The sequence below is a fragment of the Macaca thibetana genome, chromosome 1, assembly GCF_024542745.1.
Source record: "Macaca thibetana thibetana isolate TM-01 chromosome 1, ASM2454274v1, whole genome shotgun sequence".
Classification (NCBI taxonomy): domain Eukaryota; kingdom Metazoa; phylum Chordata; class Mammalia; order Primates; family Cercopithecidae; genus Macaca; species Macaca thibetana.
In genome coordinates this window covers 35388648-35411175 of record NC_065578.1, presented here as the reverse complement: position 1 = coordinate 35411175, position 22528 = coordinate 35388648, and the positions used below count along the sequence as shown (strand labels likewise).

The 22528-nt window shown below is 56.6% G+C and overlaps 1 protein-coding gene across 2 annotated transcripts in view; it reads left to right on the top strand.

Moving 5' to 3' along the window:
- Window positions 1–19808, top strand: part of STK40 (serine/threonine kinase 40) — a 47997-nt gene extending 28189 nt beyond the window's left edge. For both annotated transcript variants that reach the window (XM_050799491.1, XM_050799501.1), the window contains 8 exons: window positions 247–390; window positions 4224–4451; window positions 5224–5276; window positions 10749–10864; window positions 15194–15338; window positions 15477–15596; window positions 16008–16092; window positions 17460–19808. In XM_050799491.1, the coding sequence (XP_050655448.1) occupies window positions 247–390; window positions 4224–4451; window positions 5224–5276; window positions 10749–10864; window positions 15194–15338; window positions 15477–15596; window positions 16008–16092; window positions 17460–17678 (1110 nt within the window). In that variant the 3' untranslated portion in view covers window positions 17679–19808. The remainder of the gene's footprint in view (window positions 1–246; window positions 391–4223; window positions 4452–5223; window positions 5277–10748; window positions 10865–15193; window positions 15339–15476; window positions 15597–16007; window positions 16093–17459) is intronic.
- Window positions 19809–22528: the final 2720 nt, after the last annotated feature.

Sequence of the window (22528 nt, the reverse complement as noted above, 5' to 3'; positions counted from 1 at the left end):
CATTTCTTCCCGAGAAGCAGTCAAGTTCACAGTCTCCCTCGGAACAACTTCTGATTTAAAGAGTTTTGTCTGTGCATAAATTACATCACCATCATATTAAGAAAAACTATTTCACTTGGTGTGTCTATGTGTGCGCTGTGCGCAAATGTCATGTGGTAGAAAGCCCCCTGCTTCCCCCATTCTGGTGGTTCTGCTGTGTCAAGTGAGGTGTTCTGGTTTTGGTTTTATTTTTGTGCTTTCCTAAAGATCCTGACCCTGGAGGAGAGGGGGGACCAAGGCATAGAGAGCCAGGAGGAGCGGCAGGGCAAGATGCTGCTGCACACCGAGTACTCGCTGCTCTCTCTCCTGCACACGCAGGACGGCGTGGTGCACCACCACGGCCTCTTCCAGGTGAGCGGCCTGCCCCCGCCACCCTTCGCACCCACCTCTGGCCGGCTCCAGGGGCTGCCACTTGCTTGGGCCACAGCCATACGAGCAGCTCACATGACCCTCGGGTGTCCCTGCCATGCTGCGTACATCAGGACTTCCAGGGTGGGGGGCGGGGCTGGGCTGGGCTGGGCTGGAAGTCAGGCTGGACCACACTGGCTGTGCTCCTGTGGGGATGGTTACAGCCTAGCCAGGAACGCATACAGTTTGCATCTTACAGCAGCCAGGCTCTCTTTGAAGAGCCGCTTTTCTGAGAAAAGGGGAAAGCGGGAAGTCACTTAAAGACACTCAGGCCCAGGCCGGGCGCGGTGGCTCACGCCTGCAATCCCAGCACTTTGGGAGGCCAAGGTGGGTGGATCACAAGGTCAGGAGATCAAGACCATGCTGACCAACAAGATGAAATCCCATCTCGGCCGGGCGCGGTGGCTCAAGCCTGTAATCCCAGCACTCTGGGAGGCCGAGGCGGGCGGATCACGAGGTCAGCAGATCGAGACCATCCTGGCTAACACGGTGAAACCCCATCTCTACTAAAAAAAATACAAAAAACTAGCCGGGGCCGGGCGCGGTGGCTCACGCCTGTAATCCCAGCACTTTGGGAGGCCGAGGCGGGCGGATCACAAGGTCAGGAGATCGAGACCACGGTGAAACCCCGTCTCTACTAAAAATACAAAAAAAAATTAGCCGGGCGCGGTTGTGGGCGCCTGTAGTCCCAGCTACTCGGGAGGCTGAGGCAGGAGAATGGCGTGAACCCGGGAGGCGGAGCTTGCAGTGAGCCGAGATCGCGCCACTGCACTCCAGCCTGGGCTGGGCGACAGAGCGAGACTCCGTCTCTCAAAAAAAAAAAAAAAAAAAAAAAAAAACTAGCCGGGCGAGGTGGCGGGCGCCTGTAGTCCCAGCTATTCGGGAGGCTGAGGCAGGAGAATGGCGTAAACCCGGGAGGCGGAGCTTGCAGTGAGCTGAGATCCGGCCACTGCACTCCAGCCCGGGCGACAGAGCGAGACTCCGTCTCAAAAAAAAAAAAAAAAAAAAGAAATCCCATCTCTACTAAAAATAGAAAAATTAGCTGGGCGTGATGGCACGTGCCTGTAGTCCCAGCTACTAGGGAGGCTGAGGCAGGAGAATCGCTTGAGCCCGGGAGGCGGAGGTTGCAGTGAGCTGAGATTGCACCACTGAGCTCCAGCCTGGGCAACTGAGTGAGACTCCATCTCAGAAGGGCCCTCTTGTCCTTTTTTTTTTTTTTTTTTTTAAATGGAGTCTCGCTCTGTTGCCAGGCTGGAGTTCAGTGGGGCGATCTTGACCCACTGCTACCTCCGCCTCCCAGGCTCAAGCGATTCTCTTGCCTCAGCCTCCCAAATAGCTGGGACTACAGGCATATGCCCAGCTAACTTTTGTATTTTTAGTAGAGAAGGGGTTTCACCATGTTGTCCAGGCTGGTCTCAAACTCCTGACCTCAGGTGATCCACCCACCTCGGCCTCCCAAAGTGCTGGGATTACAGGCGTGAGCCACCGTGCCCAGCTCCGGGCCCTTTTTAGCTGCATCGTCAGAAATTGGCCAGGCTAGGGTGGGAGGGAAGACGACAAGTAGGAAGCAGCATTTGGGGCCGTCTGTAGATCTCCACAGTTGTTTTGGAGCCACCTGTTCTTCCGCCTGCTCAGGCATTTCAGTTTGTCCAGCCAACGTGCCTGTGCTCCTGTGCTCAGATGTTCCAGGTCCCTTAGGAAAGGTGTTGATTAACAGTGTGTACCTGACAAGAACCATTCTTGGGGCAGCACTGAAGTTGTGTCTCCAGAAATGAAGAGTTGGGTTCAGAATGACCCGAAGCCTCCTTACAGGCCTGGGAACAGCCTTGTTCCTCAGCTGAGTGTCCACTGAGCCCTCAGCCATTTGCTGGCCAGGACCAGCTCTTGCTAAGACAGACCTGCTGTTTCAGAGGCAGCACAGTGCCAGAGACAGCACTCAGGCTTTGATGCTGACAGTCCTGGATTCAGCTAGTATGACCTTGGGCAAGTCACTTCAGGTCTCTAGGCCTGAGATTCCTCATCTGTAAAATGGGGATAGTGATAACAGTACCTACCTCCAGTGGTGGTTGGGACGATGAATGAGAGTGTGTCAAGCACCGAGCTGCTGCTGGAACTCTGTCATCATCATTGCTGTTCAGGCAATAAAAACTCCTTGTCAGCTTGAGTTCCTGAAATAGAACAAATGGAACGCACTTCCCACCCCGCATGTATACACCCCACCAAGGTCTTTGTTCTTAGATTTGCAATTAGAGGTGACTCAGAGTATTATTAGGCAACTCCAGAAATTAAGAGTATCCCCGTAAACATGAAATCAAATTGAGAGTGATTGTGGTTTCTTGGTATTTTGTCTCTGATATCTTCAGAAGCTTGGCCTTAGTTCATGTCATTTTGGATGAGAGAACCTGGCTGATCAAAAGTGTTTCTAGTATACCGTCTGTGTGCCAGACACTGTGCTAGGGCCTCTGAGAAAAGCAAATATGAGGTGTGGTCCTGCTCTTAAGAAGAAATGTGGAGACTGGGCGCAGTGGCTCACACCTGTAATCCCAGCACTTTGGGAGGCTGAGGCAGGCGGATCACAAGGTCAGGAGATCGAGACCATCCTGGCATCACATGGTGAAACCCCGTCTCTACTGAAAATACAAAAAAATTAGCCAGGCATGGTGGCGGGCCCCTGTAGTCCCAGCTACTTGGGAGGCTGAGGCAGGAGAATGGCGTGAACCCGAGAGGCAGAGCTTGCGGTAAGCTGAGATTATGTCACTGCACTCCAGCCTGGGTGACAGAGTTAGACGTTGTCTCACAAAAAAAAAAAAAAAAAGAAAAAGAAGAAGAAATGTAGATATTTAGTCCTCCAGGAGTTCCCCAGAGGGGACAGGTCAGTCTACCCCGCATGACACCAAGGACTTCCTCAAGATGGTCAGATGAAGTCCGCAAGTTGTACCTGTTTTTTGTCTTACTCGAAATACCTTTCAGCAAGGAAAATGGGTCTAGAGCTTGCTAGCATTGTGTCCATCTCGCAGCCACAACATTGGTGGCAGTACCCACTTACTGAGCCCTGGCAGTGCAGGACCTAAGCACAGGACATGGATTGTCTTATTTACTTCTCTCGGGCTGTGAGGGAGGGATTACCAGCTCCCTTTTACCGATTAGGAACTAGAGACCTGGAGAGGGTAAGCAAACTGCCCAGGTCCCACAGGTAAAACAAGGTGGCTGGGGCCTGAACCCAGCAGTCTGAGGTCAGAGTCACTTAGCCACCACTATGTGACTGTCAGGAGCACTGCATCCATGAGGAAAACAGGTGTCCTGGACACACAGAACCTGTGTGGCCTCTGGAGCCTGCCAAGATTGACCTCTTTCTAACTTCTACCATCTTAGACATCGAGAGGGGTTCTGTTGGTAATTACTGGAACCTGGGTGCCGTGGAGGGAGGATGCCCATTTTTTTTTTTGCTTAAGCACTGGGCCGAGAGGGCCCTTGGGCTTTAAATGCCCAGACCTGATCTGAATCCTTTGCATTATGATCAAAGCATTAAGCTTTCACCTGAGATGTTTTAGCTTCAGCCTCTTGCTGGTCCTGGCATTTGGCACACAAGAGGCTTCACAGTGCTGAGCCACCCCATGGTCTGGGCTGCCCAGGCCTCAGTCCTCTATGGCCTGCACATGCAGGCTAATTCCAGGCTCCCTCACTGGTTTGAGTGTCCAACTCCAGAGAGTCCCAAGCCCTGGCCTTGGCCCTGTCGAGTTCACAGCCAACCCCTGTGCTGCCCCCTTGCCTCCCAGGACCGCACCTGTGAAATCGTTGAGGACACAGAATCCAGCCGGATGGTTAAGAAGATGAAGAAGCGCATCTGCCTCGTCCTGGACTGCCTCTGTGCTCACGACTTCAGCGACAAGACCGCTGACCTCATCAACCTGCAGCACTACGTCATCAAGGAGAAGAGGCTCAGCGAGCGGGAGACTGTGGTCATCTTCTACGACGTGGTCCGCGTGGTGGAGGCCCTGCACCAGGTGAGGCCACACTCTGCTGCCACACCTTCTGGCCACAGAAAGCCACCTTTCTTGCTGCTGCTGAGCAGAAGGCAGCTCTGTCCTGCACACCCGGGTGTGCTTTGCAGCTGGGAGTGTCCAAAAGAAGAGTGGCCGAATGGCAGGTGCACAGGGGGAGGCACAGTGCCACCCTGCAGGCCACCTTCCTGGTGAGGGCTGACCTGCAGCCCAGCAGAGCCCGTGTGGTAATTCCCCATCAGTTAAGACGCCTGGTGTCCCCCATGTAGTGATGACAGTGAGATACCCACCCAAGCAACTACAGCACGCCTGAGCTTTTTGTAGGATTAGAGGTGTCAGACATGCCGGGACAAAGGGTAGGAGAGCCTGAGCCTCTTCCCGGTGCACCGCTAATGTGGGCCGAGCCTGTGGTACTTAGTCACAAAATGATGACAGCTCCTCCCCGACCCCCAGATCCATCCTGTCTATGGAATATCTAATGGAGGTGAAAAGATGAGTGACTTTCCCCACCAGCCGCTGCCCAGAGGGGAGAAAGAGCTGAAGAAGCCGCCGCAGATGGGGAGACACTGACTAGGTGCACACTCGTTCCCCATCCAGATGCATGGGTCATGTGAACTTAGAACTGTCCTGATCTGCCTGTGGTTGGAGCCTAAAGAGACACATCGTAGAATTTTTCCCACCTTCTCTAACACCGGGAGAGCCCCCATCTTACAGGATGGGCCCTGACCCCACCTCTCACATTGATAATATAAACCATACGCCTGTTGTTTTGCAGAAGAACATCGTGCACAGAGACCTGAAGCTGGGGAACATGGTGCTCAACAAGAGGTAAGATTCCTGTCTCTTCATCCACGCTGTTACCCTAGGCCTGGGGCAGGCTACACATTGCAACTCTCTGGTGCCCTGCAGTGTCCTCATGGAGATTCCGACTCAAAACAACCCACTTCCTCCAGGAATCCCAGGAGTCTGGGGATGGGATGAACATGGGAATTGGGGGCTTGCTGAGACTGGGAGTTTTGAGCCACAGAAAGGGAGCTCTGGGAAGAACTTTAGATCTCCTCCCTGGTCCATTTATTTTTCATGCCTGGCTCCTAGTGGATACTCAGAAAATTACTATAAAAATGGACTAAATGGTCAGGCACAGTGGTTCCTGCCTGTAATCCCAGCATTTTGGGAGGCTGAGGCAGGAGGATCACTTGAACCCAGGAGTTTGAGACCAGCCTGGGCAACATAGTGAAGACCCCCATCTCTACAAAAATATATCCTTTTTGAATGGACAAATGGGGTGAAGGAATGAGCAAAATGAGGCCTTGCTGTAGGTCAGTTTCCTCAGGAAACAGACTCTGAGGTTTACGTGCAGGAGGTTTACTGTGGAGTGCCCTCAGGGTGACGGGGTGGAATTAGGCAGAGGGAGAAGCTGAACCTCAGTGAAGTCCCAGCAGGGCCTCAGCCTGAAAAACTCGAGAGTGGCATGGCCCTGCAGATGGCCCGCGCATGGCCTTTGTGCCCCCCCAGCAGTCACTGAATGTCTGCTGTCCATAGGGAGGGGCACTCCCTTAGGCAAGGCAGCTGCTTTTGGCTAAGAGAGCCTCCCGGAGAGGGATGCAGCTGTGAGTAGTTACCTGTAAAATGTGACCAACTCTCTCAGCAGCAGGAAGAGCATGCCTTAGACTTGGAGGGGATCAGGCGGCCCACCCCAACATTGTTGGTGAACCAGCAGCAGAGGGAGACCAATTTGGCCCTGGTTTCAGGTTGTCATCCCACCTCAGCAGAGGGTCCTGGGCCTCTTTGGAGTGATCTGGGACAGTGCTACCACTGTCTCACCATGTTGGAGGGACCACCAACCATGTAGGGACCCAGGACCGGCAGGAAGTGGGCCCACCCTGTGGACTACCACCATCCTGGAAATGTGGGGCTGAGAAGGGCGCATCTCCCCCACCCCGCCCCGCCCCCACCCATTCTTCCTGAGCCTCCCTCCCTCACCTCTCAATTCGGCGTTGAGCAGGTTGGAGGGCTTACAAAGGCAGCCCGAATCTCACAGCAGAATTGTTGTGGGTGATTCATTCCATGATGTGGCTGTACCAGCCCAGCCCAGGAGGGGCCCGAGGCCCACTGTCCTCTAAAGGGGCCAAAGCCACAGTGGTCAGAGGAAAAGAAGCTGCCTGAAAGCTGGCCTCTGGGGAGGGGGCATTACCTTGTGCCCCATCTCAGCTGATGGCGAGTTACTGCTGGGGACTCCAGACCCACAGCTCCAGCCTGAGAGGCCATCGGGACGTTGCTGTGCATCTCAGCAGCTAAGCCTTCTCCATGCTTCGACTAGCACCACCTGGTACTGGGGCTGCAGACAGAAACTCTCAGTGCCACCACTACCCTCTGGAGCCCACCATCTGATGGGGTACTGACCAGAAGATGGTATCATGTGTGGAGGAGCAGCATGCAGAGGGCAAGGGGCATGTGGAGGGACAGTGGCTGCTGCCTGAGTCGATTGGCGAAGGATGAGTTGGGATTTGCCAGACTGAGAAAGTGAAGGGATGAGAACCTTGCCCTGCTATGCTCTGCAGGGGGAAGGGAGGGAAACAGGAAATTCCAGGGCTGCTTAAACCCTGGACTGGCTGAGTGAGTGAGTTGGGGAGGACGGAAGCAGCACGGACATGGGGGTCAGACCTGGCTCACTTCCCAGTGCCAGCTCTTCGTCATCTTGGAGACCGTGAGAGTGTGTTCGTTTGGTTACTTATTGATTGAATTCATTTATTGAGGTACCAAGCACTTCTCTGAGCTTCCATTTCCTCATCTGTGAAAGTGAAGGTCATCCTGGCTTCCTGGGAAGATTGGCCTGAGATGCAAATAAGTGGATGTGAGGCTACCTAATATGATGGGCTTTGGTGCATCACAAGCACACCCCAGTGCTAATCCAGCCAGGACTGGAGAGCCTGTGGCTGAGAGACAGGAGAACAGGACCCGTGGGCTCACGTCTCTGGAAATGAGGCCTGCTGCATGTTGAGCGGCCAGCGAGGACACCCCTGGTGAGGGCCCAGCGGTCCCCCAGCCATAGCTCTGCACCATGAAAGGAGGTGGTAGGGAGTTCCGACTAAACCAGCCCTGGACTGTGGAGAGCCAGTTGTCGTACAGTTGGGAAATTGGGTCCTGCCCCTTCCCCTGGCCCTCTCTGGGGCGTTGGGCCAGTCCCATCTTGCTATGGACTACAGGCTCACTGTTCACAAAGAGGGCATAATTTTTGGGCACCTAAATCCATCTGGCCACAGAGCCCATGTCCCCTGCTGCTGGACTAGAGAGCTCCCAGGCCTTCCACAGCAGCCATTCATTGGCTCTAAATGAGCATCGTGGAGTTGTCATGGGAACGTGCCGGGCTCATACCTGCTAACCACATCAGCACTCCTGGCCCCTCTGTGTCGCTGGGGGATTTGCTTCCAACTTTCACTTCTGCAGGCCCCCTTGGTCCTGGGAGTGTAGTCAAGGGGTCGCACCACCCTGCAGACACCGGCGTGGCTGTAGCAGCTCTGCTGTGAGTGTGCGTGCGTGCTCCTCAGGGTGCAGAATGCCGACGCCTCACTCACACCCAGAACCAGACAGAGGTTCTGGCTGCCTTGCACTTGAGTCATGGGCGCTCCAGAGCGGCAGGGTGGTGTGGTGCAGAGAGACCCACTGCTCTGTGTGTGTCCTCTGCCACATCCTCTGCTCTGGGGCCCCACACTCACCTCGTTCCGTTGAGAGTTGACCTGAAGGAGCTCCAGCCCACTCCAGCCCCTTCCCGCCCGTCATGCCAGGCTCTGCCTCCACTGGAGCAGCAGGCGGGCCAGCTGGAGGCCTTCTCAGCAGAGCAGAGAGCTCCCAAGGAGCAGACAGGGGAGGTGTTGGCAAGGCAGCTGCAAGGACAAGTTCATCCCGCTTTGGATTTTAAAAGGATCGAAATCCAAAATCTTCTTCTAGGGTTATGCGAGGTGCTGTGGGGTCTTTCTGCTTCCTCCTTTCTTTTTGGTAGGCAGGCAACACCAAGTTCCTAGAAAAGGAGAACACTGTGGCAGCCCAAAGGGCCATAGCTAAAGCGTGACTCACTCAGAGCCAATCCTACTGACACACGTCCCCTCCCTCTGTCCCACTCTGCCCTTGCCCCCTCCTGTCAGGACCAGACTAGGACGTGTGGGACTCCCAGGGAGCTGTGCACCTCCTGCTTGGGTGGTGGTGGCGGGGCAGGGGAGCATTGCCAAACCTCAGGAGGCCTTGGAGCTGCCCGTGCCGCTTCCTGTGGAGAGACTCCAGTGCTCCTGCCGCTCAGCCCTGCAGAGCGTCAGCTGTGCCTGCTCGTGCCCTGGCAGAGGGCGGGAAAGTCCCACCAGCAGTGTTGAGTTGAAAGCTCAGCCACACTGGCACGTGCTGTCCCAGGCCTGTTGTCACACCATGGCACCTCTCCCCTGCCGCCTCCAAGACAGAATCTTTCCCACCAGGTGTGCCAACCACCAGCTGCTACTATTTGCCAGGCACTGGACTAAGTGCTGTCCGTGAGATTGTCTTATCTTGCTGAATCCTAACCCAGTTCTGGAGTTTGGTGCTAGGATTTCACTGTTGTACACATGAGGAAATGGAGGTTTAGCAAGAGATTCACACAGCAAGGATGTGGCAGAGCCAGGACTAGGAACCTGACTCCCAAACCCACCGTACTGTCTCCTGAGCTGTCCTCCTCCCAGCGTCTTGAGCCTCAGAGACCCACAGGATACATTTGCAGCTTCCGCAGCCATCTCTGACCAGGAGTGCCTCTGCTCTGTGGGAACCTTCTGGACAAGAGGCCTGAGCAGTCCTATATTCAGGGCAGCGGCACTGGAGCTTCAGAGCTAGAGCAGTCCACTCCTTGACGTGCACGTGACCCTGCACAGTGACCCTTCACCTGTGCACTCAGGCTCTAGCCGCCCGTGGGTCACCAGTCAGATTCCTATGGCAGCTGACAGGGCAGGCCTGTGTAGGCGCTGGAGTCAGCGTTTCCATGAGGAATCCAGAGGACAGACTGGCCTTTGTTTTGCATCAAGGCCTTTGCCAGCAGAATTCCCCAAGATTGCTGAGGGCTCTCAGAACCTCCTGGACGCAGCTCCTGGGGAAATCCACCGGCAGCCACGCATGCGCTGTGCCTCTGAGAGCTCTGAGAGTTGATGGTAGTGAGAGGCAGCCCAAGGCCCCCATGGAGCTTTCCTTCCTCCTGTCCTCCCAGCTTTTCCCCCTAGCTTTTCCACCCAGCCAGCCGACACAGCAGCAGGGCAGTTGGGCAGAGAGGCACCCTTCCTCGTTGCCTGCCCCCGTGGGCCAGGAAGCCTTTCCCAGGCCTCTAAGACAGGGCCTGCCCCCCCCCCAGCCTACGGTGTGGTGCAAGGTCCTCTCAGGGCACTTCCTTTTGTCCACATGTGAGTTTTCTCCAAAGGATCAGAGCCCAAAGCTGCTCTGCCCCATGCCTTTCAGAGGAAGAGTCTGTGATCTAGCCAGGGCAGAATCACAAGTACAAGGTAAGGGATGAGTCAGTTTTGATGGAACAGAAGGAAAAGTCATTCAGGGCCTGGGGCCCTGCCCAGGGACACATCTGGGCATGAGGAAGTTGTCAGTTGTGTGCGCAGCTCTGGGGCCTCGCAGACCTGGGCTTGGATCCTGCTGTTCTGCTCACCAGCTGCATGACCTTGGCCAAGTCCTTTCACTTCCCTGTGCCTTTGTTGTATCATCTGAAACCGGACAGTGAGAAAATCCCCCTCACTGGCCACTGTCAGTTTCTTCCTCTGCAGTGGTTGTGGGGCCAAGTGAGACAGTGACCTGACAGACTCCGTGGTGTGGGGGCGGCTGGGGCCACCCTGGGGTCACCTCCCAAGGTGGAGTCACTCATCTCTGCCGGCCTTCCTTTTCCTCATGTGTGAATGAGGAAATTGAACTAAATCTCTGGTCACTCCCAGTCTAGAATATGACACGAGGCTGTTTTTGGGAAATCTCTGAAAGTTGTTCTAAGCCCTATTTTGTACCCCGAGATTCATCCAGGGCAGTAGGTCCGGGGATGGCCTGTGCAACACTCAGGACCTGGGAGAGAAGCCAATCCCTGCTGGGACAGCTCGGCTGGTGGCCAGAAAAGTCTGGGGCCTGATTCCTCTGCTCCCTGGAGAGGGGGTTGGGGCAGCTGTTTCGCCCTCTGGCGAGAAGCCCACCTCCTGCTGTTCAGGATCAGGGACTGGCCCAGTGAGGTGTGCCCTGCCTATGTGTCTTGTGCCCGTTGCTATAGACACTGAGGTTTGTTCACTCTCTGTCTCCCATTCCTAGGACACATCGGATAACCATCACCAACTTCTGCCTCGGGAAGCATCTGGTGAGCGAGGGGGACCTTCTGAAGGACCAGAGGGGCAGCCCTGCCTACATCAGTCCTGACGTGCTCAGTGGTATGTGTGTGTGCCAGGCAGTGGGCCTCCAAGCTCAGTACAGCCAGGCTCTGTGACAATCCACTCAGCAAATCTGTGGGCAGGCCCTGGGCAAGGTGCTGGCGCTTCACTGGGGGCCCAGACCAGTACTGTCGCTCCCCATACAAAATGTTTGGTCTGTTGGAGGTGGAAGACGTAACGATAACACGAATGCATGTTTAATTCCTCTGAGATTAGTGCTAGGGAGGAACGGGATTGCTGTGAGCGTGGATGAAGGGTGCTTGGAGGACTTTCCCCACAAGGTGACAGTTGAGCTATGATCTTAAGGGGAACTAGGAATTCCCTGGGTGTGTGTGACTGGGCTGAGGTGGAGGGTCCCAGAGGCAGCACGGCACATTGGAGCAATTTCAAGCTGCTCAGAAGTGAGCCTGGTTCAAGGGGAAGCCAGAGAGGTGCGCGGGGGCCAGATCAGGCAAGGTCTGGCGTAGGCCTCGTTAAGAGACGTCATCCCTTACTTCAAGTGCGAGTGGAAGCCATTGAACAGTTCTCAACTGCGCGTGCCACTGTGAGTTTGCGTTTCAGAGCCCTCACTCCCTGTCTTTGTTCACTCATTCTGTTACTATTTGCTGAGGGCCACCCAGGCCCAAAGCTCTGTTCTAGACACTTTGGAGACCACAGTGAACAAAGTAGACAAACATCGCTGCCTTCATGGAGCTGACTTTCTAGTGGGGTTGAGACAGATAATACACAAAACAAATAAATAACTCACGGGCCGGGCGCAGTGGCTCATGCCTGTAATCCCAACACTTTGGGAGGCTGTGGCGGGTGGATCACAAGGTCATGAGTTCGAGACGAGCCTGGCCGATATGGTAAAACCCTGTCTCTACTAAAAATACAGAAATTAGCTGGGCGTGGTGGCAGTTGCCTGTAATCCAAGCTACTTAGGAGGCCAAGGCAGGAGAATCGCTTGAACCCGGGAGGCGGAGCTTGCAGTGAGCTGAGATTGCACCACTGCACTCCAGCCTGGGCAACAGAGCGAGACTCTCATCTCAAAAAATTTAAAAAACTCCCAAAGTTACTGCCCACTGATCTGATTTCCAAGTTCCAGACACAGTGCTGAGCGTGACTCACATTATCTGTTTAAACCACACAGCTATCCTGTGAGGTCAATATCTTAAGTCCTTTTCTCACAGATGAGGAAATTGAGGCTTAGAGATGACATCTCTTGTCCAAAGTCATAGCTAATAAATAGTAAACTGGAAAATGGAGGCAGAGCCCCAGGGCTGCCTCCCACTAAAGCCCATGCTCCCAACTCTTTCACCATAGACTCTGTTGCTTTCCCTTTCCCCCTTGTCCTTGGCCCAAATCCTTTAGGGAACCGGGGCTTACACCAGCTCCCATCCCTCCAACATGGAGAACTTGGGGTTGTCTCCAGGATCCTTCATCCCCACCCCACACGTGAGTGCGCCCTTTCTGTGCAGTGGCAGAGCCAGCCTCATCCCAGGTCTTCACACACGTCCTGGTGAGCAGGCTGCTGTAATACAAGCACTTACAACTCCCTCGGAGGCTCCCCCAACTGCTGCTTCTGCTGGAGAGCCAGGCCTGTCCCCAGGGCTGCCCATGTGCAAAGCCAGTAGCACCTTTCCCCAGACCTGGGGGTTTGGTTGGAGTCACCACAGCCTCTGCTAGAGGGATCTGGGTGCCAGGGGTATACCCTAACTCCCTGGGCACCACCCCCATGGCCCAGCACAGCCTGACACCCTCCACAGTAATCCCCAAAGCATCCCTATAGGAGATAGAGCCAGGCTCCTCTCTCCACCCAGCCTGTGAGTGGGGCTGTGGCTGTTTGCAGGGCTCGGGCCGGGGGCTGGCCCTGGTTGGGACTCCTCTCTCACAGCACCAGGCTAGAGTGGCCTTCATGTGCAATCAGAAGCTCTGTGGGCCTCCCTGCTGTTGCCAGCAGCCTATCCTTCTGGCTCTTCCAGACTCGTGCCAGTCTTGGAGGGTGAAACAAAGGGATCTGACTGAATCAGAAAGAGTCTTCGACTGGGAGACCAGAGACATGGGTTCTCAATTCTGGCCTTGCTGTTGAACAAGCTGTGTGACCACGGCCTCCAATCTCCTTCTGACTTCAGCTTCCTCCCTCCTGGGTTAGAAGCTGAAGTACCAGCCCTACCATGTGGGTTTCGGGCCCAGGTCTGCCCTTTCATTTGTTCTCCATGTGCCCAGCATGAGCATGGGGCATGGGGCTGTGAAAAGGCAGACCTGGTCTGGCCCTCATGGAGGTGATAGTCTGGCTAATAACCGTGTGAATTTGGGGAAGTTACAGACCTTTCTGGGCCTCCGTTTTTTCATCTATAAAATAGGGATGGCAGTAGTAGTACCTGAGGGATTAACTAATGCCCTTAATCAGCCGGGCACCGTGCCTTACTCCTGTAATCCCAACATTTTGGGAGGCCAAGTTGGGCGGATCACGAGGTCAGGAGATCGAGACCATCCTGGTTAACGTGGTGAAAACCTGTCTCTACTAAAAATACAAAATATTAGCCAGGCATGGTGGCAGGCGCCTGTAGTCCCAGCTACTCGAGAGGCTGAGGCAAGAGAATGGCGCGAACCTGGGAGGCGGAGCTTGCAGTGAGCCGTCTGGCATGATGATTTGCTGAAAGGGAAGCTTGCAGGTGCAGTGTCCCCTCAGAACCCAAAGCCCAGGGAAGGTTGCCTGCCCAGGTCAGGCTCCCAGCGAGTTTGTCTGGGGAGGGGCCAGTCATACGTCCAGGTCAGGGCAGAGGCTCAGGCTGAGGGAACCCTCCGCAGGTCCTGGAAGCAGATCCTTCCTGCCTAAGCCAGCAGGACAGCTCAGCAGGAAGCATCTTCCAGACACGGGAAGAGAGGCAGCACCTTTTTTGGAGCCATACAGAGCTAAGAATGGTGGCACAAGTAATCGGTTCTGTACTGGCGACCCCACTTGGTGGAGCAAGTTCTAGGAAGAGGGGGCTGTCCTCGAGTCAGCCATGGGGTCAGCCACACAGTCACCGCAGCTGCTCTTTGGCACCGGGGGCTGGAAAGAGCCAAGGATGACACAGCCTGGAAAGAGCTTGGGAGAAGCTCGTCTTCCACAGAACTACCTGCTGTACCAGCCAGGGCACGTGCTTACTCCCCACAGCAGCCCTCTGTGGTAGGCAGCAGCGCTATCCTGAAGGTGCCGTGGTACCTTCTGAAGATACAGGCTGAGGCCTGTAATGGCACTGTCATGCACACATGGCACACCCTCTCCCGGTTAAACTGCTTGCCCTTCACTGGGCCCTGGGCGCCCAGGGAGATGACGCTAGGGTGCCTAGCAGCATCTCTTCCACGCCCACGGAGAACAAAGTTGTGTTCTGGCGTCCAGGCTGCCACAGCCTGCTGGTGTACCGGAGGGTGCATCGCAGGGAGTGGGCAGGGCCAAGGGCTTTCGAACGCTCCAGTAGTCCTCATATTTCGCATTTGGGGGAGTGGGTCAGAAAATGGCTGGCACATGGGAGGTGCCGTATTGCTGCTGGGTGGGTGGACAGGTTGCCCTGAAAGCAGGCAAGCAGCAGGGCCTGACGGTCAGATGTGGGCCCACTGAACAGCCATGTGGCCTTGGACAGGGCCGATCACTGGACCTCAGTGTCCTCAAGCCGTGGAGTGCAGTTAGTGAAATAAAAGTATTTCTTCCAGTGCTGTCCTAAAGCGGGTGCTCGGTTAGATGTCTGCTCCTTTTTGCTTTACAGATGAGGAAACTCTCACAGCGATGTTAATTAAGTGGACATCCTTCATTTGGCAAATACTTGGGTCCATGCTAGGCACTGGGGCTCAGCAGTGAACACCGCAGGGAGGCACCTGCACCTGCGAACTTCCCTTCTAGAGGGCAGACGGGGAGTCACAAGTAGACAAAGGAGGGGACTCTGCAAGTGGTCGTCCGGGTCGTGAAGGAGGCAGCAGGGTGTGGGGCCGGTGACAGGCGGAGTGGCTGGCTCATCTGGAGCCAGCTAGTTACCTGCTTTGCCAGCGTTCTTGACCCCCTGCTTGTGAGCTGCTGTGCTGGGTGCTGGGGCTGCAGACCCAGGCCTGGCTCCCAGGGGCTTGCCGTCTGGCCGGGCAGGGCAGGTGCTGTGAGCAGGTGCAGAGTGAGCCCTCTCCTCGGGGGTCAGGAGAGGTGCATCCTGAGGAACAGGGGATGGGGGAGCACAGGCAGAAGCTCAGAGGACGGCTCTGGGGGGACCGGAAGTGAGGGTGGCAGGTGGAGGGAGGGCCCCGGGTGGGATTCCAGGCTGGTGAGCCGTGGTGGTGCTGCAGCCTGAAGGCTGAGTGTGGTGTGTGTGCCCGCAGGCCGGCCGTACCGTGGCAAGCCCAGTGACATGTGGGCCCTGGGTGTGGTGCTCTTCACCATGCTGTATGGCCAGTTCCCCTTCTACGACAGCATCCCGCAGGAGCTCTTCCGCAAGATCAAGGCTGCCGAGTACACCATCCCTGAGTGAGTCCTGCCGCCCGGGGGGCGGGGGGCGGCCAGCCTGATGGGCTCAAGGCAGGGAAATGGCACAGTGAACCTGGGCATCCTGGCCACAGACCCAGCGCCACCTACTGAGCCCTCCTTCCCAACTCCCTGCCTCAGGGATGGACGGGTTTCTGAGAACACCGTATGTCTCATCCGGAAGCTGCTGGTCCTTGACCCCCAGCAGCGCCTGGCTGCTGCCGATGTCCTGGAGGCCCTCAGTGCCATCATTGCATCATGGTAAGTGGACGGGCACTGCACCGGGCACCAGGCCACGTCCTCGGGGCCTCTGCCCATCCTACCCAGAAAAAGCAGCCTGCAGTCAGCCTGCTTCTCTGCCAGTTAGAGTCCGATTTCCAGATTCTCTGCATGGGCAAGATCAGGAAGGCGTAGGCAGAGCTGACGGTTAAGCGACTATGGGCTGCCATAGCTGCCCAGGCCATGCCAGTGGGGGATGGGCATTGCCTCACTGAATTCTCACCACCACCTGTAAAGGAGAAATTGTCCCCCTTTATGGATAAGAAAACTGAGGCTCAGAAAAGCAGAGTCTCGTGGCAGGAACACAACCCAGGTGTGTCTGACTCCAGCTAAGTCTGGGATCAATGGACCTGGTCTCTCTGGGGCCAGCCTGACCTGTCTGCCTCCCTGCAGGCAGTCCCTGTCATCTCTGAGTGGGCCTTTGCAAGTAGTTCCTGACATCGATGACCAAATGAGCAATGTGGATAGCTCCCAGGAGGTGAGTTGGGGAGGGCAGATGGGCTGTTACCCAGCCCCAAGGGACGGGCTTCTGGGGGCAGGCAGGGCAAGGGCAGAGGTGGCAGCTCCCCGCCGTCCACAGGGTTTCCCTGGTCTTCTTGCCCAGCCTTGGGGTGGGAAAGGGAGACTTCAGTCCTCAGCCTCAGCTGCCTGGGGCCTGCCTTGGGCTTGGTGTAGCTGGAGATCTTTGGCCAGAGAGGCCTGTGGGGCAGCCGAGCTGGAGCCAGTGCCTGAGTGGCCCAGGCCAGCCCTCTCAGCCTCCTCCTGCTGCCCACATCACATTTCTCTGCCCCTGTGAGTCAGAGTTCTCTCTCACCCTTCCTGCTTTTCATTTTTCAGATGATTCATTTCTCCCTGTTTCTTTCCTCCCCATTCCCTGCACTGGAGAAAGTGTTGGGCCTAGGGTGGGGGCAGAGACTTGGCACCAGGCAGCAGCGGGCAGGTGATCTTAGGGTGCCCCCTGGAGGGCAGGATTTGTCCGAGCAACAGCATTGCTGGGCCCTGGATATTGGAAGGACCTTCCCTCCCTGGCCCACCTTGGAGCTCCACAGTGAGCAGTGTGTAGGTACGACCAGGAGGGGCCGTGCCTGGGAGAGCCTCCCAGAGCCTCCTGGCCCCCGAGGATGGAGAGTTCCAAGCCCTGCCCACCTCCACCTTCCGCCCTTTAGCTGTTTGGCTAGCCCGCAGTGAGCGCCTACCCCGAGGGCACGTCGTTCAGCCCTCAGTGTGGGCCTGTGCGGCCTGTGTCCTTAGCCCCATGTTACAGAAAGGAAGCTGAGGGTGAGAGAGGTAAGGACTTTCCCAAAGCCACACAGCTTAGAAGTAGTGGAGCTGAGCCTTGAACCTAAGTCTGATCCTGAAGCCCTGCTGTCCTCTGTGGTGACTGGCACGGGGATACCACTTCAGCTTCTGTTACCATCTGCCTGGACCACCCCAGGGACTCAGCATGGGGCCCCGTGTATGTGGCTCCCCCAGGTGCTGAGCCCCTAGCCCAGGGCTTGCTCGTACCTCTTGACATGCATTGGCCGCCTCAGGGCTCAGAGAACCTTTGTGAGAGGCCAGACAGCTAAGGCTTCTGAGGTAAAGTGACCTCTCACGCAGCCAGTGAGTTAGGAAGCGTGAGTCTGCATCAGTCCCAGATCCGCAGGGTGGCCTGCAAGGCGAGTGCTGGTTGGCTGGAGGGTGTCAGGGACCTGCCCTCAGCGCCACTCCCGCCGTCTGCCTTGAGGCCTGAGGCTGTGGTGCCTGCAGCAGCCAGGCTGCCAGCATTCATGCCTGCCCTCTGCCACGCTGCCTTCATCTGGGTTTATCTTTGTCTTGCTCCCTCCCTCTCTCCCGACCTCAAAGGTGAAGGTGACGGAGGAGTGCTCCCAGTATGAGTTTGAGAACTACATGCGGCAGCAGCTGCTGCTGGCCGAGGAGAAGAGCTCCATCCACGACGCCCGGAGCTGGGTGCCCAAGCGGCAGTTCGGCAGTGCGCCTCCGGTGCGACGGCTGGGCCACGACGCACAGCCCATGACCTCCTTGGACACGGCCATCCTGGCGCAGCGCTACCTTCGGAAGTAACAGCCTCAGCCAGGGCCACCAGCACTGCTGCCACCTCTTCCAGCCCCAGCCAAAGGCATGGCTGTCAGGGCTGGGCCCTGTAGTGCTGGACTCTCCCGGGCCGCAACAGGGACAGGGCAGGGACAGGGACAGCCCAGGTCACATGTGGGGTCAGCAGAGGTACCACGAAGCTACCTTTTGGGATGATTGCTCGATTGTTTGGTTTTTAAATCTGAGAAGCCTAGATAACTAATCTGCTTTTAATCATGATGTTTTAATCTACCTCTGTCTCTTTAACCATGCTGTCTCTGGACTGAGCGAGAGGGAGGAGGAGGGAGCCCACTCACCCCGCCCCAGGGCCTTCCCCAGCAGCCACCACCTGACCTGGGGCGCTGCTCCCCACAGTCCAAATAAGCTGAAAGTGCAGCTCGCTGCGTGCCCCAGAGCGAGTGTCCCCTTCTCCCTGCTCTCCCAGGCCCCTGCCACAGCCTCTTTCCATCCTTCTCCTTCTGACCCAGGCCCCTCAGTCCAAGCTTTGGAAAACCTTCACCTCATCTTAAGCCGAACTCAAATATATTTATTTTTTTACCGTACCAACTTCTCTCCCATCTCTAGGTGGCTCAGCCCATGGCCACTCCCTGCCCCCAGCCTGGCTGGACAGCAAGGAGTCCACAGCCCACACGTGGGCTCCCTCCTCACCCCCAGGCAGGGAAGCCCCTCCTGCTGGCCCCTGTCCCCTTCCAGCCCACCGGTCCCTCTCTGCTGCCGGTGATGGGAGGCCTTCCTAGACCTGGCTCTTTCTCTCCCATCTCAGTGGCTTCTCTGAGGTGCTGTGCACGCGCGTTAACCTGTTCCCTTCTCCATCCTTCCTTGTGGTACCAAGCTCACGTGGACTCCCGATGCAGAGGGGCCCCGGGGTTGGGCTGCAGGCCTGGCTGTGAGTTGGGGGGCCTGCCGGTATGCTCCCCTACCCTACTCTTGGGTTTAGAGGATGGTGGGGACATCTCCTGTGCCCTTGCCTCATAATAGATGTGGTGTCTCTCCCAGTGGACCCTAGCAAGGGTCCTCCATGGGCGGTGGGGACTCAGGAGAACCGTAGGGACTGGGGGAGCCTGCCTGCCTGGCTTGAGAACAGCCCTGCTGCCCTTTTGAGCCGAGATTTTGAAGTGGATGCCCGTCTTGCCAGAAATGCTGTTCTCACCAGAATGCCCCCCTCCCCTTGCCCTCACTGGACTTGGCCCTGCCTGATGCCAAGCAAAGACCCTTCCCCAGAGGCCTACCCCCCGTATGTCCTCAGAGAGGCTGAGGGTCCCCTCCAGCAGTCATGGGCCCTGCGGCGCCTCCTGCCTGGCCCTGCTCCCCAGTGGGGAGGTGACTGTGTTTCCCAGAGTGTGAGCTGCTCTCCTCCCCCGAAAAAGCTGACTCACTGTGAGTGACCTTGGGCAAGTTCCCAAACCTCCTTGTGCCTCAGTTTCCCCATCTGGAAAAAATGGGGCCACCTCTTGCCAGCAGTAGCAGGGCTGCCCACGCCCCTTTCTCCCCATGCCCCATCCAGCACTTGGGCGCCTCATGCCTCTGCCTCAGTGGGCCTGTGGGAGCCCACTGGAGCCCAGCACTTACTCCCCCTGAGCAGCAAGCCTGCGTCTGTCTCAGCTGTGCAGCACTGAGGGCCAGGGTCTTGTGCTGCGGGGCTGGCGGATGCCCTCTTTTCTATATTTATTTCATAAAAGTCTCCTGCGGGAGCGGAAATGCAGTCCGGCCTAGGGCTCCCAGCCCTGACTGTCCTCCTGTGAGGGCCTGAAGCTGGGCCAGGGCCCGTTGCGGCAGAGCCCCCGCTCAGCAGCCCACCCGGCCCCTCCAGGCTGCTGCCCGTGCGTGGTCTTTCTCCTCCTTTCCAAAGCAATAGCCGCCGGGTCTGCAAAGCCCTGTCAGACAGACTGGGCCCTTCCAAGGTCAAGCCATGTGTCTGATTACATTTCTGGTGAAGCAAAGGAGAGGAGGATGGGCCAGCCCTCACTGGGTGTCACACACTGAGAGAAGTCCTATTGTAAAGAAACGGAAAAAGTCACAAAAAAGTTTGTATAAAGACATATTTTTGTACTACATGGGGACTCTTCCTGCATGTCAGCAATAAAACTTCCTGATCTGGAACCACTGTGGCCTGTGTCTCCTGCGTTCTGGCCCTCCCTGCCTGCGTCTCGGCCTCTCCAGCCCCAACCCAGCCCCATCTCCCTCCATCGCAGCCGAGTGATGCGGGATTCCCAACTGGCTTCCTGCAGCTCTGAGTGCGCCCCTCCCTGCTCTCTGCAGCCAGCAGGTGGCACCTGGCACCACTGTCTTGGCGGGGGTAGGGGAACCTGAAGCGCCCAGCAGTCTCTTGAGACCTATGCATCCGCCCACTGCCCATGTGGGAGCTCCCTGCTTGGCTTGGCCCACCCCCTGACCTTGCATGCAGGAGGTAGCGGGGCATCCCAGGCAGGGTATTGATCATACCTCTGCCAAACTCCATCTGGGGTGTGGGAGCCTGTTGCCCCAGACTGCCCATATGCCCATGTCCCCATCCAGGGCAGCCAGGGAAGGAGAAGGCCCAGCCAGGCCTCTTCCTGCTCCACCCTCCCCCTCCCTCTCCTCAATAGGAAGCCAAAGGCTTCCTTCCTTCCTTTCTTTCCTTCCTTCCTTTGCTTAAATTTAGACTTTGGGCTGGGCACAGTGGTTCATGCCTGTAATCCCAGCACTTTGGGAGGCTGAGGCGGGTGGATCACGAGGTCAGGAGTTCAAGACCATCCTGGCTAACACAGTGAAACCCCGTCTCTACTAAAAATACAAAAAACTAGCCGGGCGAGGTGGCGGGCGCCTGTAGTCCCAGCTACTCAGGAGGCTGAGGCAGGAGAATGGCGTGAACCCGGGAGGCGGAGCTTGCAGTGAGCCGAGATCGCACCACTGCACTCCAGCCTGGGTGACAGAGCGAGACTCCATCTTAAAAAAAAAAAAAAAATTAGCCAGGCGTGGTGGCGGGTGCCTGTAATCCCAGCTACTCAGGAGGCTGAGGCAGAGAACTGCTTGAATTTTCTCAAAAAATAAAAGAAAAAAATTTAGACTTTGCAGATTGCACTTCATTCTAGCAATGAAGCTAGAGGCAGGCTGGCCCCTCCCCGGCATACCACAGCACCCACGCGGACCCACTTCGGTGTCCAGCCTTCCCCGGCACACCACAGCACCCACGCAGACCCACTTCGGTGTCCAGCCTTCCCCGGCACACCACAGTACCCACGCGGACCCACTTCGGTGTCCAGGAGCCTACACCCAGGCCACCCAAGGAACAAGATCTGTGCAGGCAGAGCCCCTTCCCAGTCAGGGGTCCACAGAGCAAGAGGGGCGCCTCTCCAAGACATGAGAACGCGCTAATCCCCTGCAGTGCTTCCGAGCATAGCCCCAGGCCCCTCACTCCTCCCTTCACCTCACAGTTCCACACCTGCCCCAGCAGCCAGCTGTCCAAATATTTTGCCCATTACATTTGGCCCATGCCTTACCCATCCTGGATGCTCTGCTGGGAAGTGCCCCACTTCCAATCCACCAGTGCCTCTCTCAGCTCTGGACCTTGTCTCTGTTCAGCCTCACTCTTGTCCCGCCACCCGTTAAGCCTCTGTTCAGGGCACAGATACCTCCTGGGCACCTACACGTGTCACTCTTACATTCAGCAAAGCACAAGACAGGAAGCTCCCTGCAGGCAGGGGCTTTGTTTTGCTCACCCTTACCTCCTCAGCACCTGGGTCTGGGCCTGGTACACCTTGGCACTCCTGAACAGTTTGGCGTATTGATCTAAACTTCTTGGCTGTGAGTTGGTCAATTTAAAGCAAAAAAAGTGCTCTTCCTGGATTGCTGTTCCTTCACAGGTTTTTACTGTGAGCCCTGTGGCAGCAAAGGAAGGGGAAAGTACCAGAAGGATGGGTGGGACTAGTGCAGTCACACTGACCACTCGTGTGCCCCTGAAAGGTCAGACCAAATGACAGCTGAGAAGCTGGCATCCCCTTTAGCCACCCTGTCTCCAGTGTCCCTGGGAAGAGTCAAACCGGACCTGTCAAACTAGCAGAAGTGGGAAAGGAAGTGAGGAACAGTCTTGGTGGCTGGATTGTTCAGGCTCTGAAGCCAAGTTGGCCTTGACTTTCTCTGTCCCTCCGTCCCTCTTTCCTCCCTCCCTCTCGTCCTTCTCTCTCACACCCCATGTCCAAGCCACTGCTACTCCTGTCGGCTGGCCCTACCTTCAGAACACAGGCAGAATCTAATCACTTGTCACAGCTCCACTGCAGCCACCCTAAGCCACCATCTCTGGCCTCCTGGTCTCCCACTCTTCCCCTGCCACAGTCCAGGCAGCACGTGGTAGCCAGAGTGAGCCTTCAAAAACCCTGATCGTGTCCCTCTTCTGTTTACAACCACTCCACGCAGTGGTTCCACTCCACGCAGGAGAAAATCCAAAGGTCTGTGTGGCTTATAAAGCTCTACACCGTGAGTCTGCACACCTGGGTACCTCCCCACCTTCCCAGCCCTTCACCCCTCACTCTATTCCTGCTGCTCAGGCCTCCTGCTCCTGAGCAAGCCAAGCGTGCTTCCACCGCACGGCCTGTGTACAGTTAGCCGAGAGAAAGGACGAGTAGGCCCAAAGTCAGGCGAGCCATTTTTATCTGTCCTGCCAGGCTGCTCCTTGACAGGCAGAGGAGGCAGCCCCACTTACAGACTGCAGCAGGGCTTCACAGGGCGAGGAACTGGGTCGAGGTGTGTGAACCGAGTTGGGCTGCAGGTGTCTTGATTGCCTCCTGGAGATGGTTTTGCCAGCTTTAGTTAGCAGGTGTTCTGACCGCATCTTGGAACCGTTT